The sequence below is a fragment of the Anomalospiza imberbis genome, chromosome Z (assembly GCF_031753505.1).
Source record: "Anomalospiza imberbis isolate Cuckoo-Finch-1a 21T00152 chromosome Z, ASM3175350v1, whole genome shotgun sequence".
NCBI classification, from domain to species: domain Eukaryota; kingdom Metazoa; phylum Chordata; class Aves; order Passeriformes; family Viduidae; genus Anomalospiza; species Anomalospiza imberbis.
The window spans coordinates 15,607,859-15,622,088 of record NC_089721.1 but is presented as its reverse complement, the minus strand read 5'-3'; the positions used below and the strand labels follow the sequence as shown (position 1 = coordinate 15,622,088).

At 42.8% G+C, this 14,230-nt stretch overlaps 2 protein-coding genes across 6 annotated transcripts in view; both read left to right on the top strand.

The window, feature by feature from the left end:
* Positions 1 to 1,412: 1,412 nt before the first annotated feature.
* On the top strand, positions 1,413 to 5,928 carry MOCS2 (molybdenum cofactor synthesis 2). 3 transcript variants are annotated; one of them, XM_068177313.1, is made up of 6 exons: positions 1,413 to 1,559; positions 1,905 to 2,026; positions 4,569 to 4,715; positions 4,815 to 4,883; positions 5,261 to 5,298; positions 5,789 to 5,928. In XM_068177313.1, the coding sequence occupies exons 1-3, from the start codon at positions 1,548 to 1,550 to the stop codon at positions 4,693 to 4,695; spliced, it is 261 nt and encodes an 86-aa protein (XP_068033414.1). In that variant the 5' UTR covers positions 1,413 to 1,547; the 3' UTR covers positions 4,696 to 4,715; positions 4,815 to 4,883; positions 5,261 to 5,298; positions 5,789 to 5,928. The 3 variants fall into 3 exon arrangements, with proteins under 3 accessions (XP_068033414.1, XP_068033416.1, XP_068033415.1); XM_068177315.1 differs by having other exon boundaries at positions 4,798 to 4,883; XM_068177314.1 differs by lacking the exon at positions 5,261 to 5,298.
* Positions 5,795 to 14,230, top strand: part of LOC137465301 (molybdopterin synthase catalytic subunit) — a 27,637-nt gene continuing 19,201 nt past the window's right edge. For 2 of the 3 annotated variants that reach the window (XM_068177310.1, XM_068177309.1), the window contains exons 1-3: positions 5,795 to 5,924; positions 6,775 to 6,928; positions 8,323 to 8,446. In XM_068177310.1, the coding sequence (XP_068033411.1) occupies positions 5,804 to 5,924; positions 6,775 to 6,928; positions 8,323 to 8,446 (399 nt within the window). In that variant the 5' untranslated portion in view covers positions 5,795 to 5,803. Of the gene's footprint in view, positions 5,925 to 6,774; positions 6,929 to 8,322; positions 8,447 to 9,559; positions 11,750 to 14,230 lie in introns of those variants that run through there. The other variant, XM_068177311.1, reaches the window with a different exon arrangement.

The following is a 14,230-nucleotide window of genomic DNA, read 5'->3' as shown; positions in this document are numbered from 1 at the left end:
CAGACAGTGCTGTATCCATCAAGGATTGCTGTTCCTGTACAGAGATGGGCAACAGAACTGGTGATGGCTCTGGTGCACAAGGTCCTGTGAGGAGCAGCTGAGGGAGCTGGGGGTGTTTATTCTGTAGAAAAGGAGGCTCAGGGGAGACCTTATCACTCTCTACAACCGCCTGAAAGGAGGCTGTGGCCAGGTGGGGGTCAGTGTCTTCTCCCAAGTAACAAGTAACAGAACAAGAGCAGATGGCCTCAAGCTGCACCAGGGGAGGTTTAATTTGTATATGAGGAACAATTACTTCACTAAAAGAGTGATCAGGCATTGGAACAGGCCACTTAGGAAAGTGGTGGAATCACTGGCCCTGGAAGGGTTCAAAAAACCTGTGGCTATGGCACCCAGGGATATGGTCTAGTGGTGAACACAGTGGTGCTGGGGTAACAAATAGACTCAATGATCTTAGAGGTCTTTTCCAACCTTAACAATTCAATGACCACCAGCCCAAATCACAATTACTGATCATAAACTCTATGACACTGAGGAGAAATGGGCGTTCATGCTTTTACAAACGACTAGATAACCTGAAAGAACCAATCAGGTTCTGGAAGAATGGGTGTGGGGCTACATGTTGGAGGGGAGATATGTAGTATACTAATCTCTGAAAGGTTTTATCTTCCTAGTACCTCACCCAATGGGAAAAGTAGGAGGGTATTTAGAATAAATGGGAGGCTGTGTCTGCTAAAAACTGGAGGGACCTTAGATGGGTATGCCCCAGTGGGATCTCTCTAGTTTTCAGTAAAGTCGAATTTTGCAGGACTCCTCTGTCTCGTTTGTGTACCCTGGGCTTTGGCAGCATGATTTTCTGCACACTGTTAATGGCTGTGGACTTGCCCCTGGTTTGTTTGCCTGGAGGAGCTCCTCCGTTACGAATGTCACAGACAAACACGACAGAAATAACCCTGGCCACCCACAAGGAGTAGCTTTGGCGCACAGTTATGCCATGTGGAACAACTGCTGTGGGTCTCTCGGCAGCACTTTCTACACACCCCGTGTCACTCTCCCCTCCCCGGCGAGAGCCACCGCTCTCCCACCCTGCTGTCCTTCCATGCTCAGTTACTGCAGGCAGAGGTGAAACGGGCCCTAATCCTGAAATCCTGTGTCAGCACTGAAACGGATCCGTGGCTTTTACACGCCGACTATACCTGTCCTGTGCATTTAGTAGATGTTTAACACGTACAAGGCAGTAGACGCGTAATGTGTACGAACATCTGCGATCCCGATGCGCGCGGGGCTGCGACTCCCCCTGAAAATCCGGCTTGTAAAGTGCCGTCCCCAACACTGCACCCCGAGTTTTGGGGCAAAGCCGCGCCATCTCCCACCTTCGCCACCACCCGTGCGGGAAAGGAACTGGCGGTGCCCGGCCCGAGAGCGGGAGCGGGCCCGCGGTGCTCCCGGCCAGGCCGCAGGGGGCGGTCCGGGCCCGGCGCCTCTCGCCCGGGCGCAGGCGCCGCCGTGGGCCCGCGGCGGAGGGCAGCTCGCCCCGGGACGGCGGCTCCATGCGCTGCCAGGTAGGTGCCACCAGCCGGCGACGCCGGGGCCGGTCCGGCCAGAGGCTTGGCCGGTGCCGGGCAGAGCGGCGGGGCTCCCGCTGTCCGTGGCTCCGACGGGCAGCGGGAGCGGCCTGGGCGGTGGGCGCGGGGCGCGGATCCGCGGTCACTCGCTGCCCCCCGCCCTCTCCGCCTTTCCCCCGCTGTCCTGACAGCCGGGGCGGGAGCGACGCGGCTGAGCCGATCGGCATCGAGACAAGCCTGGGAAAGCTTTCCCTGGCGCTCTGGTTCCGGTTGTATGCTGGTATGTTGGAGCGGTTTTTTGGGCAGGCCCCGCGGCCCTGAGCGCCGTTTGTTCCCCGGCAGGTCTCGGTGCTGTATTTCGCCAGGAGCGCGGAGCTGGCGGGACTGCGCTGCGAGACTCTCTCGGTGCCACGGGAGATCACCTCTCTGCAGCTCTGGGAGGAGATCGTCAAAGTCCACCCCAGGTATGCAGCCAGTTACCCTTGAGGTTCCTAAAGCAACGTGGATTTCTAAAAAAAAAAATTTGTAATACAAATTCGGTGTTTAGCTTTGGGCTGAAACACATAGCAGTACTTCAACAGCACAAAACCAGTGGTGTTACCTTTTTTTGGTAACCCACACCAAATGTTTTGTGTTTTGCACAGCTGGAAGTGTTGTAGCTTTATGTATACAAAAGGAAAGCCCAGGTGAAGGAGATGTACTCAAAACTGGGCCTGAGAGTACATGTGGCCTATTGTCCAGGAGGGCTGTGGTGTGGTAACCTGAAAACTACCATGTTATTAGTCTGTGGAGAAGGTGAGATGTTGCAAGGAGGGATCAAGCACAGCCAGGACAATAAATGAGAAATAAATGATAATAGATGGGTGTTTCCAATTGCTTAGGTTAGACATTAGGAAGTTCTTCATTGAAAGGATGCAAAGACTTTGGAATGGGCTGCCCAGGGAGGTGGTGGAGTCACTGTCCTTGAAGGTTTTTAAGGAAAGATTGGACTTTGTGCCATGGTCTGGTTGACTTGGTGATGTCCAGTTATAAGTTGAACTTGATGATCTTAGAGTGCTTTTCAAACTTAATTGATTCTGTGATTAACTGTACTGTAAACCATTGGTCTGAGCCTATGTCACACTCTACAAGGCAGGTCAGAAAGGGAAATGAAGCCCCCACAGGTTTCCAGCCACTCAGCCCTGACACAGCAAATATGTTCAGCCACTTCAATGCTCTGAAAAAGACCCACACCACTGCTGCATGCATTTCATAAAAGGTCTGGTCCTGAGAAAGTACTGTGTATACTGTAATGGTCTCATCAGCATTGGTGCTCTTGGGGGTGTCAACAATAATGTCCCCTCTGTTTAAAGCTGAGGGAAGGTGCTCAGTCCTGTCAAGAACGAGTCTGATGGACAAGGGTGAACACCATTTTGTAGGGATAGAAGGGGGTAAAAAAAAGTAAGGTATAAAAGAGGTTGTGGTCCTCAGAATTTAATGCTCAGTGCTCTGGAATTTCTATAACTTTGGACTTAGGTGTCCAAGTCTTCCTTTAGGCACAGCCTTTCTTTAGTAAAATGCTCTCAAACGCCGTGAAAAAAAAAAATTAACTATTTAACATTGGTATCTGTTTCCAAGTGAAAAACTCTTCACAAAACACTGGACCAGGGACCTTTTCCTCACAGAGAATTGAAATAAAGTGTGTTTGGGTGCTAGAGGCAGTAGGGAACGTGTATATTTTACTTTGCAGCCTTTTCGCCTATGCAGAAGCAGCAGCAGTACCGTTGGTTGTTTTGCTGTAATTTGTCAACTTTGTCCTTTTATGAATGATGACTTGGGGCAGTAGAATTTTCTGGAAAAACTCAATATAATTGTAGGGCATTGACCACAGACTTCTATTCACATTGCTAATGGATATTCAAATTGCAGCTTGAGCATACTTGACAGTGCTTTTCTGTTCCACACATTTTACCCAACTAATTAGCTTGCAAGAGACTTTAATTAGAGCCCGTCCTTCTAATGGGCCCTTCAGTTTCATGGAAGTGCACAGTTCTTTAGTGGCTTGCTTTGCTTTCATACAATCCCTCCCTTCAGTCTGTTCTCTGAATCAGTGCTACTGTGTTTTGCTCAACCTGTGCCTTGACTACTTTCGTCTATCTGGCTTGTAGAAAACAAGATGATTTTTACTTGTAATCTTTTGGTCTGCTTACTTATTTCTAGGCAATACAGCTGAGCTGGCTGTGCCAGATTTTGTAGTCTCAAACAAGAACTGTTACCACACCTGTGCCATCTGAAGTAACATGCAATCTTTTTTCTCCTGTCTTAGTGCTATGACCCTCATGCTTGCTATGTAATTGCACTTAGTCATAGAAATGATTCCCTGCCTCATATCCAGAGCTATGGACTCTCGCAGCAATATAAAAAATATGTAGAAGATGTGCCAGAAGACACATCACATTTGCTCTCTTAGTTCTGTGGCCATTCCTTATCAAGAGCAGATTTCAGACCAGTAAGTACAAAAGACCCAAAGCTTCACAAAGTCTAAGCACACACAAGAGCAACTCTCTGACCACTGGATCTTCATGAGATCTCATGAACAGCATACCACAATGCTTCTTGGTGTGTAAGAAAATTGTTCCCGTCCTGCCAGACTGCATCAAGACAGTATTTCTTTCTAATCCCAAATTGGATGGTTGCTGCCTCTTGAGTTACCAACTTTTTTATTCTAAGCTTCTGAAGTGGGTCCGATACGGATTGGTTTGTTCTGACATAGGCCTATGACAAATCCAATTCTTGATTTCTGAAAATTATACTGATCTCATTTTTTCTTAGTCATTACAAGAAAATCCAAGATTAGGAGGTGGGTGTTTGTTGTATTTTTAACAGTGTCTTGGAAGTGGTGTAAGTCTCAGTAGTTTATACCTCAGCTGGCCTATACTGTGCACCAGTTTGCTGTTTAATGAAATCTCATGGTTAAATGCAAACATTGTTTGGAAACCTATTTGTGCGTTTGCCAATCTCCCTCAGGCTTGCTCTCATCCGGGATCAAGTGGTATTTGCTGTTCGGCAGGAGTACGTGCTTCTTGGAGATCAGCTCCTGGTCCTGCAGCCTGGAGACGAGGTTGCCATCATCCCACCCATTAGTGGAGGCTGAACCTGCCCTGGTTCTGTTAGGTAGGTATCACTTACTGCCTAGTTTTCTGTGGAGTGTAATCACATGCTAAAATACCTCATGAATTCTGTGTGATTTTACAAGAACATTTTCTTGTTTAGGTCTGAAGATGTGATTGCAATTCTCTCCCTCCACCCCAGTAATCTTTTGATCTTTTGTATTTCCGTCTGGTGAGTGCAGTTGTGCTGAGCAGAAACTATAAGCCAGTGCACCAGTAAATTATTAACATGTATGCAGTAAATGGAAGACATTTGCCAGAGAGGTCAGGCATTGCTTTGAATCTGGGTTTTAGGTTTTGTTACTCTTTCCTGGTTGTTTCTTCCTACCAGTGGAAACTTGGCTTGCTTAAACAAGATAATAATGAAAAATTTCCTTCCACTTTTTAACAGAAAGGATAATAAAGTAAAAATAATTGACTACTGCTTAGGAATTTTGTTCATTTGTGTTCTTAGAATAGCTTCATTTCTTTGCCTGCTTTCAAGTGCCAGTCCATCTATTCACTGCAGCTAGTTCCAGTGCTGCTGATCAAATTACTTCTCATTCTTAGGTGATCTGATGACTGGCTTCTACTCAGAAAAGTTAGAAGTGTCTCCTGTGTGTCTGTAACAGACTGATAGTATGAGGTCCTGAATGTCCTGGAGAGCATACTCAACTTTAGGATTAGAACTCTAATCCATGTTTATCAGAAATCTCTGTTTTAAACTGTTTGATTTGATGAGATAAGTAGGAGGGACTGACAATATCACCACAGATTTACCAGCGCTACACAGTGGTCTGTGCTAGTTGAATATACTGTTAAACCAGGGCCTCAGGCTAATTATAATTTCCTCCCACCGTACCAGACTTTCCTATCAGAAAGAAATATGTTTGCAATAAAACCAAGTCATTGCTTGTTATTTGCAGTTAATATTCTCTCAGTGAGGCTCCTGAGAAGTGAATTTCACATGTAGACTAGTCTTTTGGGCAAATAGATAGTGCCTGTGTTGTGCATAAATTCAGGCATGAGCACTGGATAAAAAGCAGTTGGCTGATGCTAGTGTCTCCGGGATCAACAACAGAGTCTGTCTGGTTTCAGTTTTTCTATTGTGATATGGAAGAAAGCGAAGATGTGCCAAAAGATTTTATCAAGCTCAAGTCTGAAAAGCTCTCTGTCGATGAAGTGTCAGAGCTGGTTGTTTCACCATACTGTGGGGCAGTGTCTCTGTTCATTGGTGAGTTTAATATCTGTGAGCTAAGTCACTGGATGTTACTAGTCTAATAAATGTAACTTAGGTAGTCCACATCCCAGACTTGTAGTTCTCAAATAAATCAGTTTCTGATCTGGGCCCATTATGTTTAGAAAACAGGTTCTGAATTACTAGAGCAAGACCATGGCAGCTCTTAAATTGCTGCCATGAGCTAAAGTGGTGTGGAGCTTTCTGGCTGGTATGGCTATCGTAGGACTGAACAGAACAGTAGCTTTGGAGTAGAGAACTGCCTGGGAGTTGTTCCCCTGTCCCCTGGGATACAACTTGTTCAGGGTGAGAAATAAAATATTGTGGCTATGCCAACTATATGTCCACACCTGTATGTGAGGTCCTGTAACTCAGGTCTTAGTTGAAAGTGAAGTCCTGTTCTACCAATGGGCTGGTGAAGATCAGGCTGGTAGCTCTGTACTGTGTTTAATGTACATGGCACACATATGAAACTGCTTGTGCTTAAACCCTAGTGCTTCTAGGCTCCTAAATACTGGGCATTTAAAATTTACATGAACAAATGTCATTATAGCACCTTAGCAGTTACCACAGAAGATGTCCCAGCCTTGAGCATTTTGGGCTACAGACCGGTTCAGTGTGTAAACTAAATTCTTCCTTTTATAGTAAGGATTTATCTTGTTCAAATAATCTCATTATGCAGCCATGATTAGGGGAGGTTGTTTATATTTATTCAGTGCTGACCTTGACCATAGCAAGAGATCCTGGGTTTTTACTCTGTATTAATATAATATATAATGTGTATTATAAAGATACAATATGTAATAATTTACTCAGTACTTTTAGTTGATAAATCATTTTTGTTTAGGTACTACAAGAAATAATTTTGAAGGGAAAAAAGTGATTCACTTAGAATATGAAGCATATACTTCAATGGCAGAGACTGAAATGAAGAAAATCTGCAGAGATGTTAGACAGAAATGGCCTTCAGTCAAACATATTGCAGTGCACCATAGACTTGGGTATGTATGTCCAGACCCCATTCTTCTGGAAGTGGAGTATCAATCCTTGTCTGCTGCATGGCTATGCTTACGTAGTTGCAGAACCCACAGGAGTGTTTAGAAACCATAGTGCAGCAAAGCTGGCTGCAGGATCAAGCTGTTGCTCTGGAGCTAAGTTTCAAATATTTTGTTTTCAAAAATACGTTTATTGGTAGGGTTTCCTGGAGTCCACACTTAGCCTGGCAGGATGTTTGATGCTGATGTGATGTTTTGAAAGTGGGGAGATATTTCACTCCAGGGAAGAGGAGGCTGTTGGTTTATTTTGTTATTTATTTTATAAATGTGTGAAGTTGGCAGCAATTTATTTTTTCTTCTCTCCTGTTGAGGTGCTGCAGAATGTTCTTATTCTCAGATTTTAATCTGTTTATGCTACAAACAGTCTGGAAGCTTAGGCTGTGGGACATAGTAATCGCCAGCCATGCTTGTGGGAGAACCTCCTGCTGTTTCTTGTATCTTGGATAAGCACTTTCATTTTGATTCAAAACGTGGACAACTAGTGTCTGACATACTCTTGGGCCTTTCCAGTTCAGGGAAGATTTCTCGCTGAAACTAGCAGGATTTGCAGAAATCCTGAAGGAACTTGGGATGTGATTGCAAAGGATAAGTAAGATAAAAGGCCTGAGAGGTAGTTTCCCTATATTTCCTTCATAGTCAATGGAGAGGGTGGCTGTCATGAGGGCAGCTCAAAGCATTTAGCCTGAGATTTCTTCCTATGGACTGTGCTGAAGGAGTCTTACTATAGAGGGAGGATTGGGAGGCAGGTTTTGGGAATGCTACAACTGCAAGAAGAAGCACAGAACCTTGTGCTTCTGTTAAGTTTAACACAGCACACCAAGTAAGAAACTTGAGAATCTAAAATCAGAATTCATCAAAAATTTGGTTTCATTGCAAAATCTGCATAGTGTAAGGCACTTAATTTCGTCTTTCACAAAGTCTTGTGCAAACTGAGATGATTTCTTAGGTTTTTAAATACAAACTGGCTGTTCTAACTTGTTATTGTTCATTATTAAGCCAGCTTCCAGTGAGTTTCCTATGCATTGTTACAAGTTAACAATTTCCCCCTCTTAATTCCATAGGCTTAATTTTAAGAAAAGAAAGAATGGAAGAAAAAAGCCTATGTCTGGTGGGTTTATTTATTCTAAAGTGTGGAATTCTAACATCTGGTATGGATTTTGGTTGTGGTTTTCTTTCTTTTAAAAAGTGTATAATCTTTTGGATGTGGTTTGACACTTGCTCAGTATGAATGAGTCAGGAGAGCATGTGGCCAGAATATTGACGTGACATGGCTGCAACTTTTGGGTGCTCTTGATGTTAAGTGTTAGCTAAAGCTGCTGTTGTTCCTCTTCTCTCCCTAGTGTGGTTCCAATAACTGAAGCAAGTGTAATTATTGCAGTCTCCTCTCCACACAGAGCAGAATCCCTGGAAGCTGTAATGTACTGCATCAATACCTTAAAAGCATCTGTCCCAATATGGAAAAAGGTATGTTTGGGGACAAAATCAAATTTAGGCCTATGCTAGTCTTAGACGTCTGGGCTGCCTTAGCAGCATTCCAGGCAGTAGCAGCTGCTTCTGATGTCAGTGTCAGTGTCAAGCACCAGTGAGTTTCCTCTACTGCAGCCAGGCCCATATATGGCAGGTAGGGCATCTGGAAGGTTCTCCTATACTTGTACCATCTAGCTCCTCTTTATTTTGAAGCCATCCTAGGGTGAAAGCGAAGGAGGCTTGAGCTGTCCTCTTTTGAGTAGCAAAACTCAGTTCTGCAGAGGCTTGTGGAAGAATTTGAGTCAGCTTTGCTTTGGACAGCATTGCAGTTTGGAAGTAAAAGGAGCGTTTCTTGCCATTCTCTTTGCCCTCATTACTGTGGCCATGAGAAAGCACTAAGCAACAGTGCACAATGAAGGGATGAGCAAAAGTCCCAAAGCTAGTATAGGCACACAATACTGTGTGGAGAAACTACCCCAAGTCTAGAAAGAGCCTCATTGTATGACCTCAGTGTTGCATGCAAATAATGCATTATCTCTGCCTCCTCTCCCTGGCAGAACTTGGCATGTGGTTAACAGTGATATTCCCCATATTACTTCATGTTTCTGATACCTCCTTGAAGAGATAGAAGTTGTCTCAGAATAAATAATCAGGGACTCAGAATTTGCTGCTCAGGACTGGACTGCAGCTGGTAATCCAGACTGTCCTTAATATCTATTAGTAGTTTATTTAGTGTATTAATTTAATTTTTATTTTAATATTGACATTTTGTTACATGTAAATTCTTATCTCAAAACAATGGTACAGTGGGTTAATGTAGCAGCATGAATGCTGTGTACTCTACAGCTATTATATAATTTCTTCTAGATCTCTTTGTTGCATTGACTTCAGTATAGGTAGGCCCTTTTAAACTCAGTGGGGATCAGCCTGGGGTTCAGCCAAGTCTGTATGTTCTAAGAGTATTGCCCTCTCTTCTGCTTGCCAGCCAAGTGCTGTGCAGTCCTGATGTGATCAGTAAATAATAGTGGGATGGCTATTGAGTAGTTTGGCCTGGTTTGTAGCTGTTTGTAGCAGACTCACAACATTTCCCATTCTTTGTTTATATTACAGGAGATTTATGAGGATGAATATTCTTGGAAAGAAAACAAGGAATGCTTTTGGGCAAATTCAGAAAAATAATTGTACTCTTTTGAAAATAAAGTGTTACTCTTCCTAATGAGCATGTTTACCTTTGTGGTTTTACAGAGAATCTCTGTGTTTCTATATGATTCTAACACATGTTTCAATCTCAATAATTTAGTTTGGACTGAGTGAAGGGAATGAGGATTAATTAGGGGCTTTAGGTGTCTTGATTCTCCTTTGGAATGGCCTTTTTGTGCATTTTAACATGGAGTCAGTTTTTAAAAGAATCTTCCCTAAAATTCTTTGTTGCAAGGTTTAGACTACTCTGATAAATACTGTTCTAATGCTTTTACTTTGGTAGTCTGTGTTCTCTGTCTGCATGGGAGGCCACCATGGGACAATTGCATTTTTTTTAATCTTAAAGTTTGGAGAGGTTTAATTTTATATGACTGCAGACTTAGTTTGCAAGCTTTATGTTATTTTGACATTCTTGTAATGTGAAAACTACTTGAAGTAGATGAACTGTTTTAGTGCAGACAGAGAAGAAAATATAAACTATACCCCAGTGTTACTGACTGTTTAGTAGTGCTTATGTTCCAGTAGCTCTGTCTCATGGAAAGATTTTTACTGTGCAGCTGATATTACAAGTCCATTGCATTAAAAAAAATATGGATAGAGATTGATTCAAAATTAAAGCTAGTACTCTACCAGCAAAAAGAATTGCCTTAGCAATAACATGCCAATCTGTAACTACTTAATGATGTCTAGACAAAATTTTGAAGGTGACTTTTTGGTTGTGTAGTTGCTTGGTGCTGCAGGAAGAAAATCCAAACCAGGTATTATTAAAAATACACAATTATGGTGTAATTAGTAATTTGACCTCATATGTATGGGGATTAAAATAATCAAATGGAATAGTTTTTCAAAGAGAAGGGAGTTTATTGAACTTGCTGCAGTTCATATATGCATTTATATTCACATTTAAGATTTAATCTTATTACAGTTTTTCTCTTGTTACTGTTTTGAAAACTAGTTAAATGAACTGACATAATATGCCTGGGTTTCACTGGAAATATTGGGTTACCTGTCCGAGCAAGGTAATTTTATGTGTTATTCTTCTGTGCCATGGTAGTATTTAGATGCTAAGAGTTCAAAGTCCCATTGTGTATGGCATTTCTGCTAATGCTGAGAGGCAGTGTTATCTAGTCATCATTATCAGTGTAGACAAGGTAGATAAAAGTGAAGGAAAATAAGGTAATGCAAAATTATTTGCTCAGTTGCTCATATTTATGTTTCTACATCATATATAGTTATTTATAATCCAGGTGCAAGGTCATACTCCTGAGTCAGAGCAATTCCAATCATAAGTATAAGCTGAAGGATCAAGACTAGCACTGGGGAGAAACACTTGAGGGTATTTGTGAACAAAATGCTCAGTATGAGCTGGCAATGTGCACTTGCAGCCCAGAAATCTGGTTCTGTCCTGGCCTGCATCAAAAGCAGTGGGGCCAGCAGGTCAAAGGGTTTGATCTGCTCCTCTGCTGTGCCCTCAAGAGACCCCACTGGAGCACTGCATCTGGTTTTGGAGCCCCCAATGCAAGAAGATTTGCTGGAATGCATCCAGAGGAGGGTCACTAAGTTCATCTAAGAGGACTAGAACACCTCTCCTATGAAGACAGGCTGAGGGCTGGGGTTTTTTTTCAGCTTGCAGAAGGCTCCAGGGAAACCTTACATCCCCTTTCAGTACCTAAATGGGGCTTACAATAAGTTTGGAGGAGGAATTATCACAACTACATGTAGTGATAGGACAAGGGGGAATGGCTTTAAGCTGAACTGAAGGTAGGTTCAGATCAGATATTAGGAAGCAATTTTTTACTGTGAGGGTGGTGAGGCACTGGCACAAGTTGCCCAAAAAAGCTGTGGATGCCCCATTCCTTGAAATGTTCAAGGTCAGGCTGCATGGGCTATGAGTAACTTAGTCTAGTGGAAGGTGTCCCAGCCTCTATCAGGATGACTGTAACTAGATGATCTGTAAGGTCCCTTCCAAACCAAACAAGTCTTTGATTCTGTAATCATTACATCACACACTAGTGAAGCCTCTGCTGTATATTCCATTTTATTCTGTCTGCAGCAAAAATCTACTAACAACTTCTAGCTGCACAAAGTAAAATGAGGAAAGTAGGTGATGCTCTTTTTTCCTTCCAGGATTTTAATCACTTTTAATACTTAGTTACTGTATCTGAATTAAGTAAATTGTAAGGAAACATACAGCTTCAGGCAGAAACATCATTTAACTGTGCTTATTAACTTACTGATGTACTTTCCTCAGTGTAACTGAGTCCTTCATCTGCAGGACAGCAGCTGCTCCTTGCGTGTTGACAGATACACATTCTACAAACCATGTGGACCCTATTATCTAGGCAGAGCTGGTCAAGTACAAGACTGAGTTTTCCTTTATTTTGGAGGTTGGAGACAAGCCCTCTGCTGTTTGAATGCAATTTTTCCTGGGAATTGTACAGAATACTGAGCACAATCACTTGTTCTGTGAAACCGTTATTTTTTACTTTAGAAGAGAAAGAACTACATGAACTTTTTCATATTTGGTGTTCATTTTTCCATGTTTATGTTTGGTGTTACCATGCAACTAATTAGTGTATTAATTTCACAAAAAGAAATGTTTAGCTTGTTTTTCAGTGGATATTTTTTGAATTAAGTAAAACTTCTGCAGTGGTTCCATAATAGTGTTGAGCTCTGATACAGAAAATCAATGGAATATCTTAGTTACCATTGTTAAATTCTACTTGGTACCCCATGATCAGGGGCAATTCCTGAATTGCAGTAGTGTCTCTTTAGTGCCTTTCTAGCACTGCAGTCTCCTGGAAGATTTTTCCAGGGTGACCTTAAGTGCACCTTCCCCATCAGCAATGCAGCTGGGAAGGAGGGTGCAGAAAAGAAGAGAGAATAATTGTGTACTTCCCCACAGTGATCAGGAACAATGAATGGAAGAGATGTTGTACTGAGTCACAGCTGAGTGTTACAATGTGTGTATGCTGCCATGGTAAAGACAATGAAATGTCATTTTTTGTCCCTAGCTGTGCATGAGGCAAGTACTGCTTTGTTCTGGAACAATGATATATCAGTCTTGTGTAACTTTGGGTTCTTCAGCTGGCATGTAAAAGCAAAATGGAAATGTTTCTGGGAGGGATGGTGTGCTAATTAGAGGTAAAATGTATCTCACTGAAATTTAAATCCATGCTCTGAACTCGGTATTCTGTCTCCCTCTGTAGGGCTACCCTCTCTGCTAGGGCAGTATTATCATAAGAGGGCAGATTAGTCTGTTCACAGCTTAAACTGTGTCTGAAGTGACCCAGAAGTGTTTCCAAACTGCCAGGCCAGGGGATGAATCCCAGTGGTGTCTCAGTGTGTTAGGAAAACATTTGGCTGTGTTTGTCCTGCTGTCCACACATGCAGAACTACACTGCTGGATGAGGGCTACTCTGTGTTATGGTGAGGTCCATTGAGTGAGATGATAGACAGCTGCAGATCTGCCTACCTTAAGGAAGACCCAGCTTTCTGGAATGAGTCCAGCTGTTTCTCTTCCTTGTCCGTAGGGAAGGTAATCTTGCCTCTCCATAAGACCAACTGTGTTGACTTGGTGGCTCTGGTACATAGAGGGATGTTCCCAGGCACAAATGCTGCAGACCCAGAGGGTCACCATGTGATTCCTGTAGAGGTCTGCCAGATGAGGGCTGTCTGTGGAAGTGCACGTCTTCAGAGCAATAATTTGTCCTTCTGAAAAGATGCCTTAGTCTTGGCTGGCAAAATTTGAATACGCTGATCCACCCCTATGTCTGGCCGAACATCCATATACCAGCACTGATTGATTTGAAGAGTTTCCTTTCCTGATTTTGAGCATTGTGCTCTGCTCTCAAGAGAAGCTCAGCCTGATGCACATGATGAAAACAGCAAATGATGGATTGTCATGGAATAACGAGGCAGGGGAGGAAGGGGGTTGTTTTATAAGGGGCCTACCCAGGAGAGGGCAGCCGAGAGATGGCTAGGCAGGAGAAGCAGCTCTTGGCCCACTCAGGTGCTGGCCGTGCTGGGAAATACAGGCCCTCGCTTTGGCTGTTGCCCGTGAAAGTGCCACTGCTGCACTCCAAAATGAAGCTTTTAGATTGTTCAACTTTGAACTAGATTTTTGGCCTTTCTCTCTGCTCACTTTATGCACAGCAGTTCCAAGTTGTAGTTTTACAGAGCAGCACATTCATTTGTTGCTTCAGAAGCATTAAAAAAAAACCTGCTAAATCTAATTATTAACAAATTGTATGTTAAAGCAGACAGTGCTGTCCTTTCCCTTTTAAAATGCTGTGAAAAATTGTCTTGAACATTAAGTGCCATTAAGTACAATTAAGTGTCCTGTGGAGGTGATTGAAAAGAGTTCAGAATAGATGGATGACTATAAATTACCAGTTTCTTTGAGTACCTTAGACCAGTTTTTTGAAAAACAAACACACTATGAAGTTTGATCTTATCAACTTATCAGAAATTGCATTCTGATGTATCTTTATAGCAGTTCTTTTTATAAAATTTCCATTTTGACTATTTTAAGAGGCCATACTAAAGCCTGTGATTGCATACAAATAATTGACCTATTAA

What these genes read in the sequence shown, in the direction of transcription:
- MOCS2 (XM_068177314.1), top strand. An exon ending in ATCGTCAAAGTCCACCCCAG is followed by an intron (nt 2,027 to 4,568) that starts GTATGCAGCCAG and finishes AATCTCCCTCAG; the next exon opens with GCTTGCTCTCATCCGGGATC.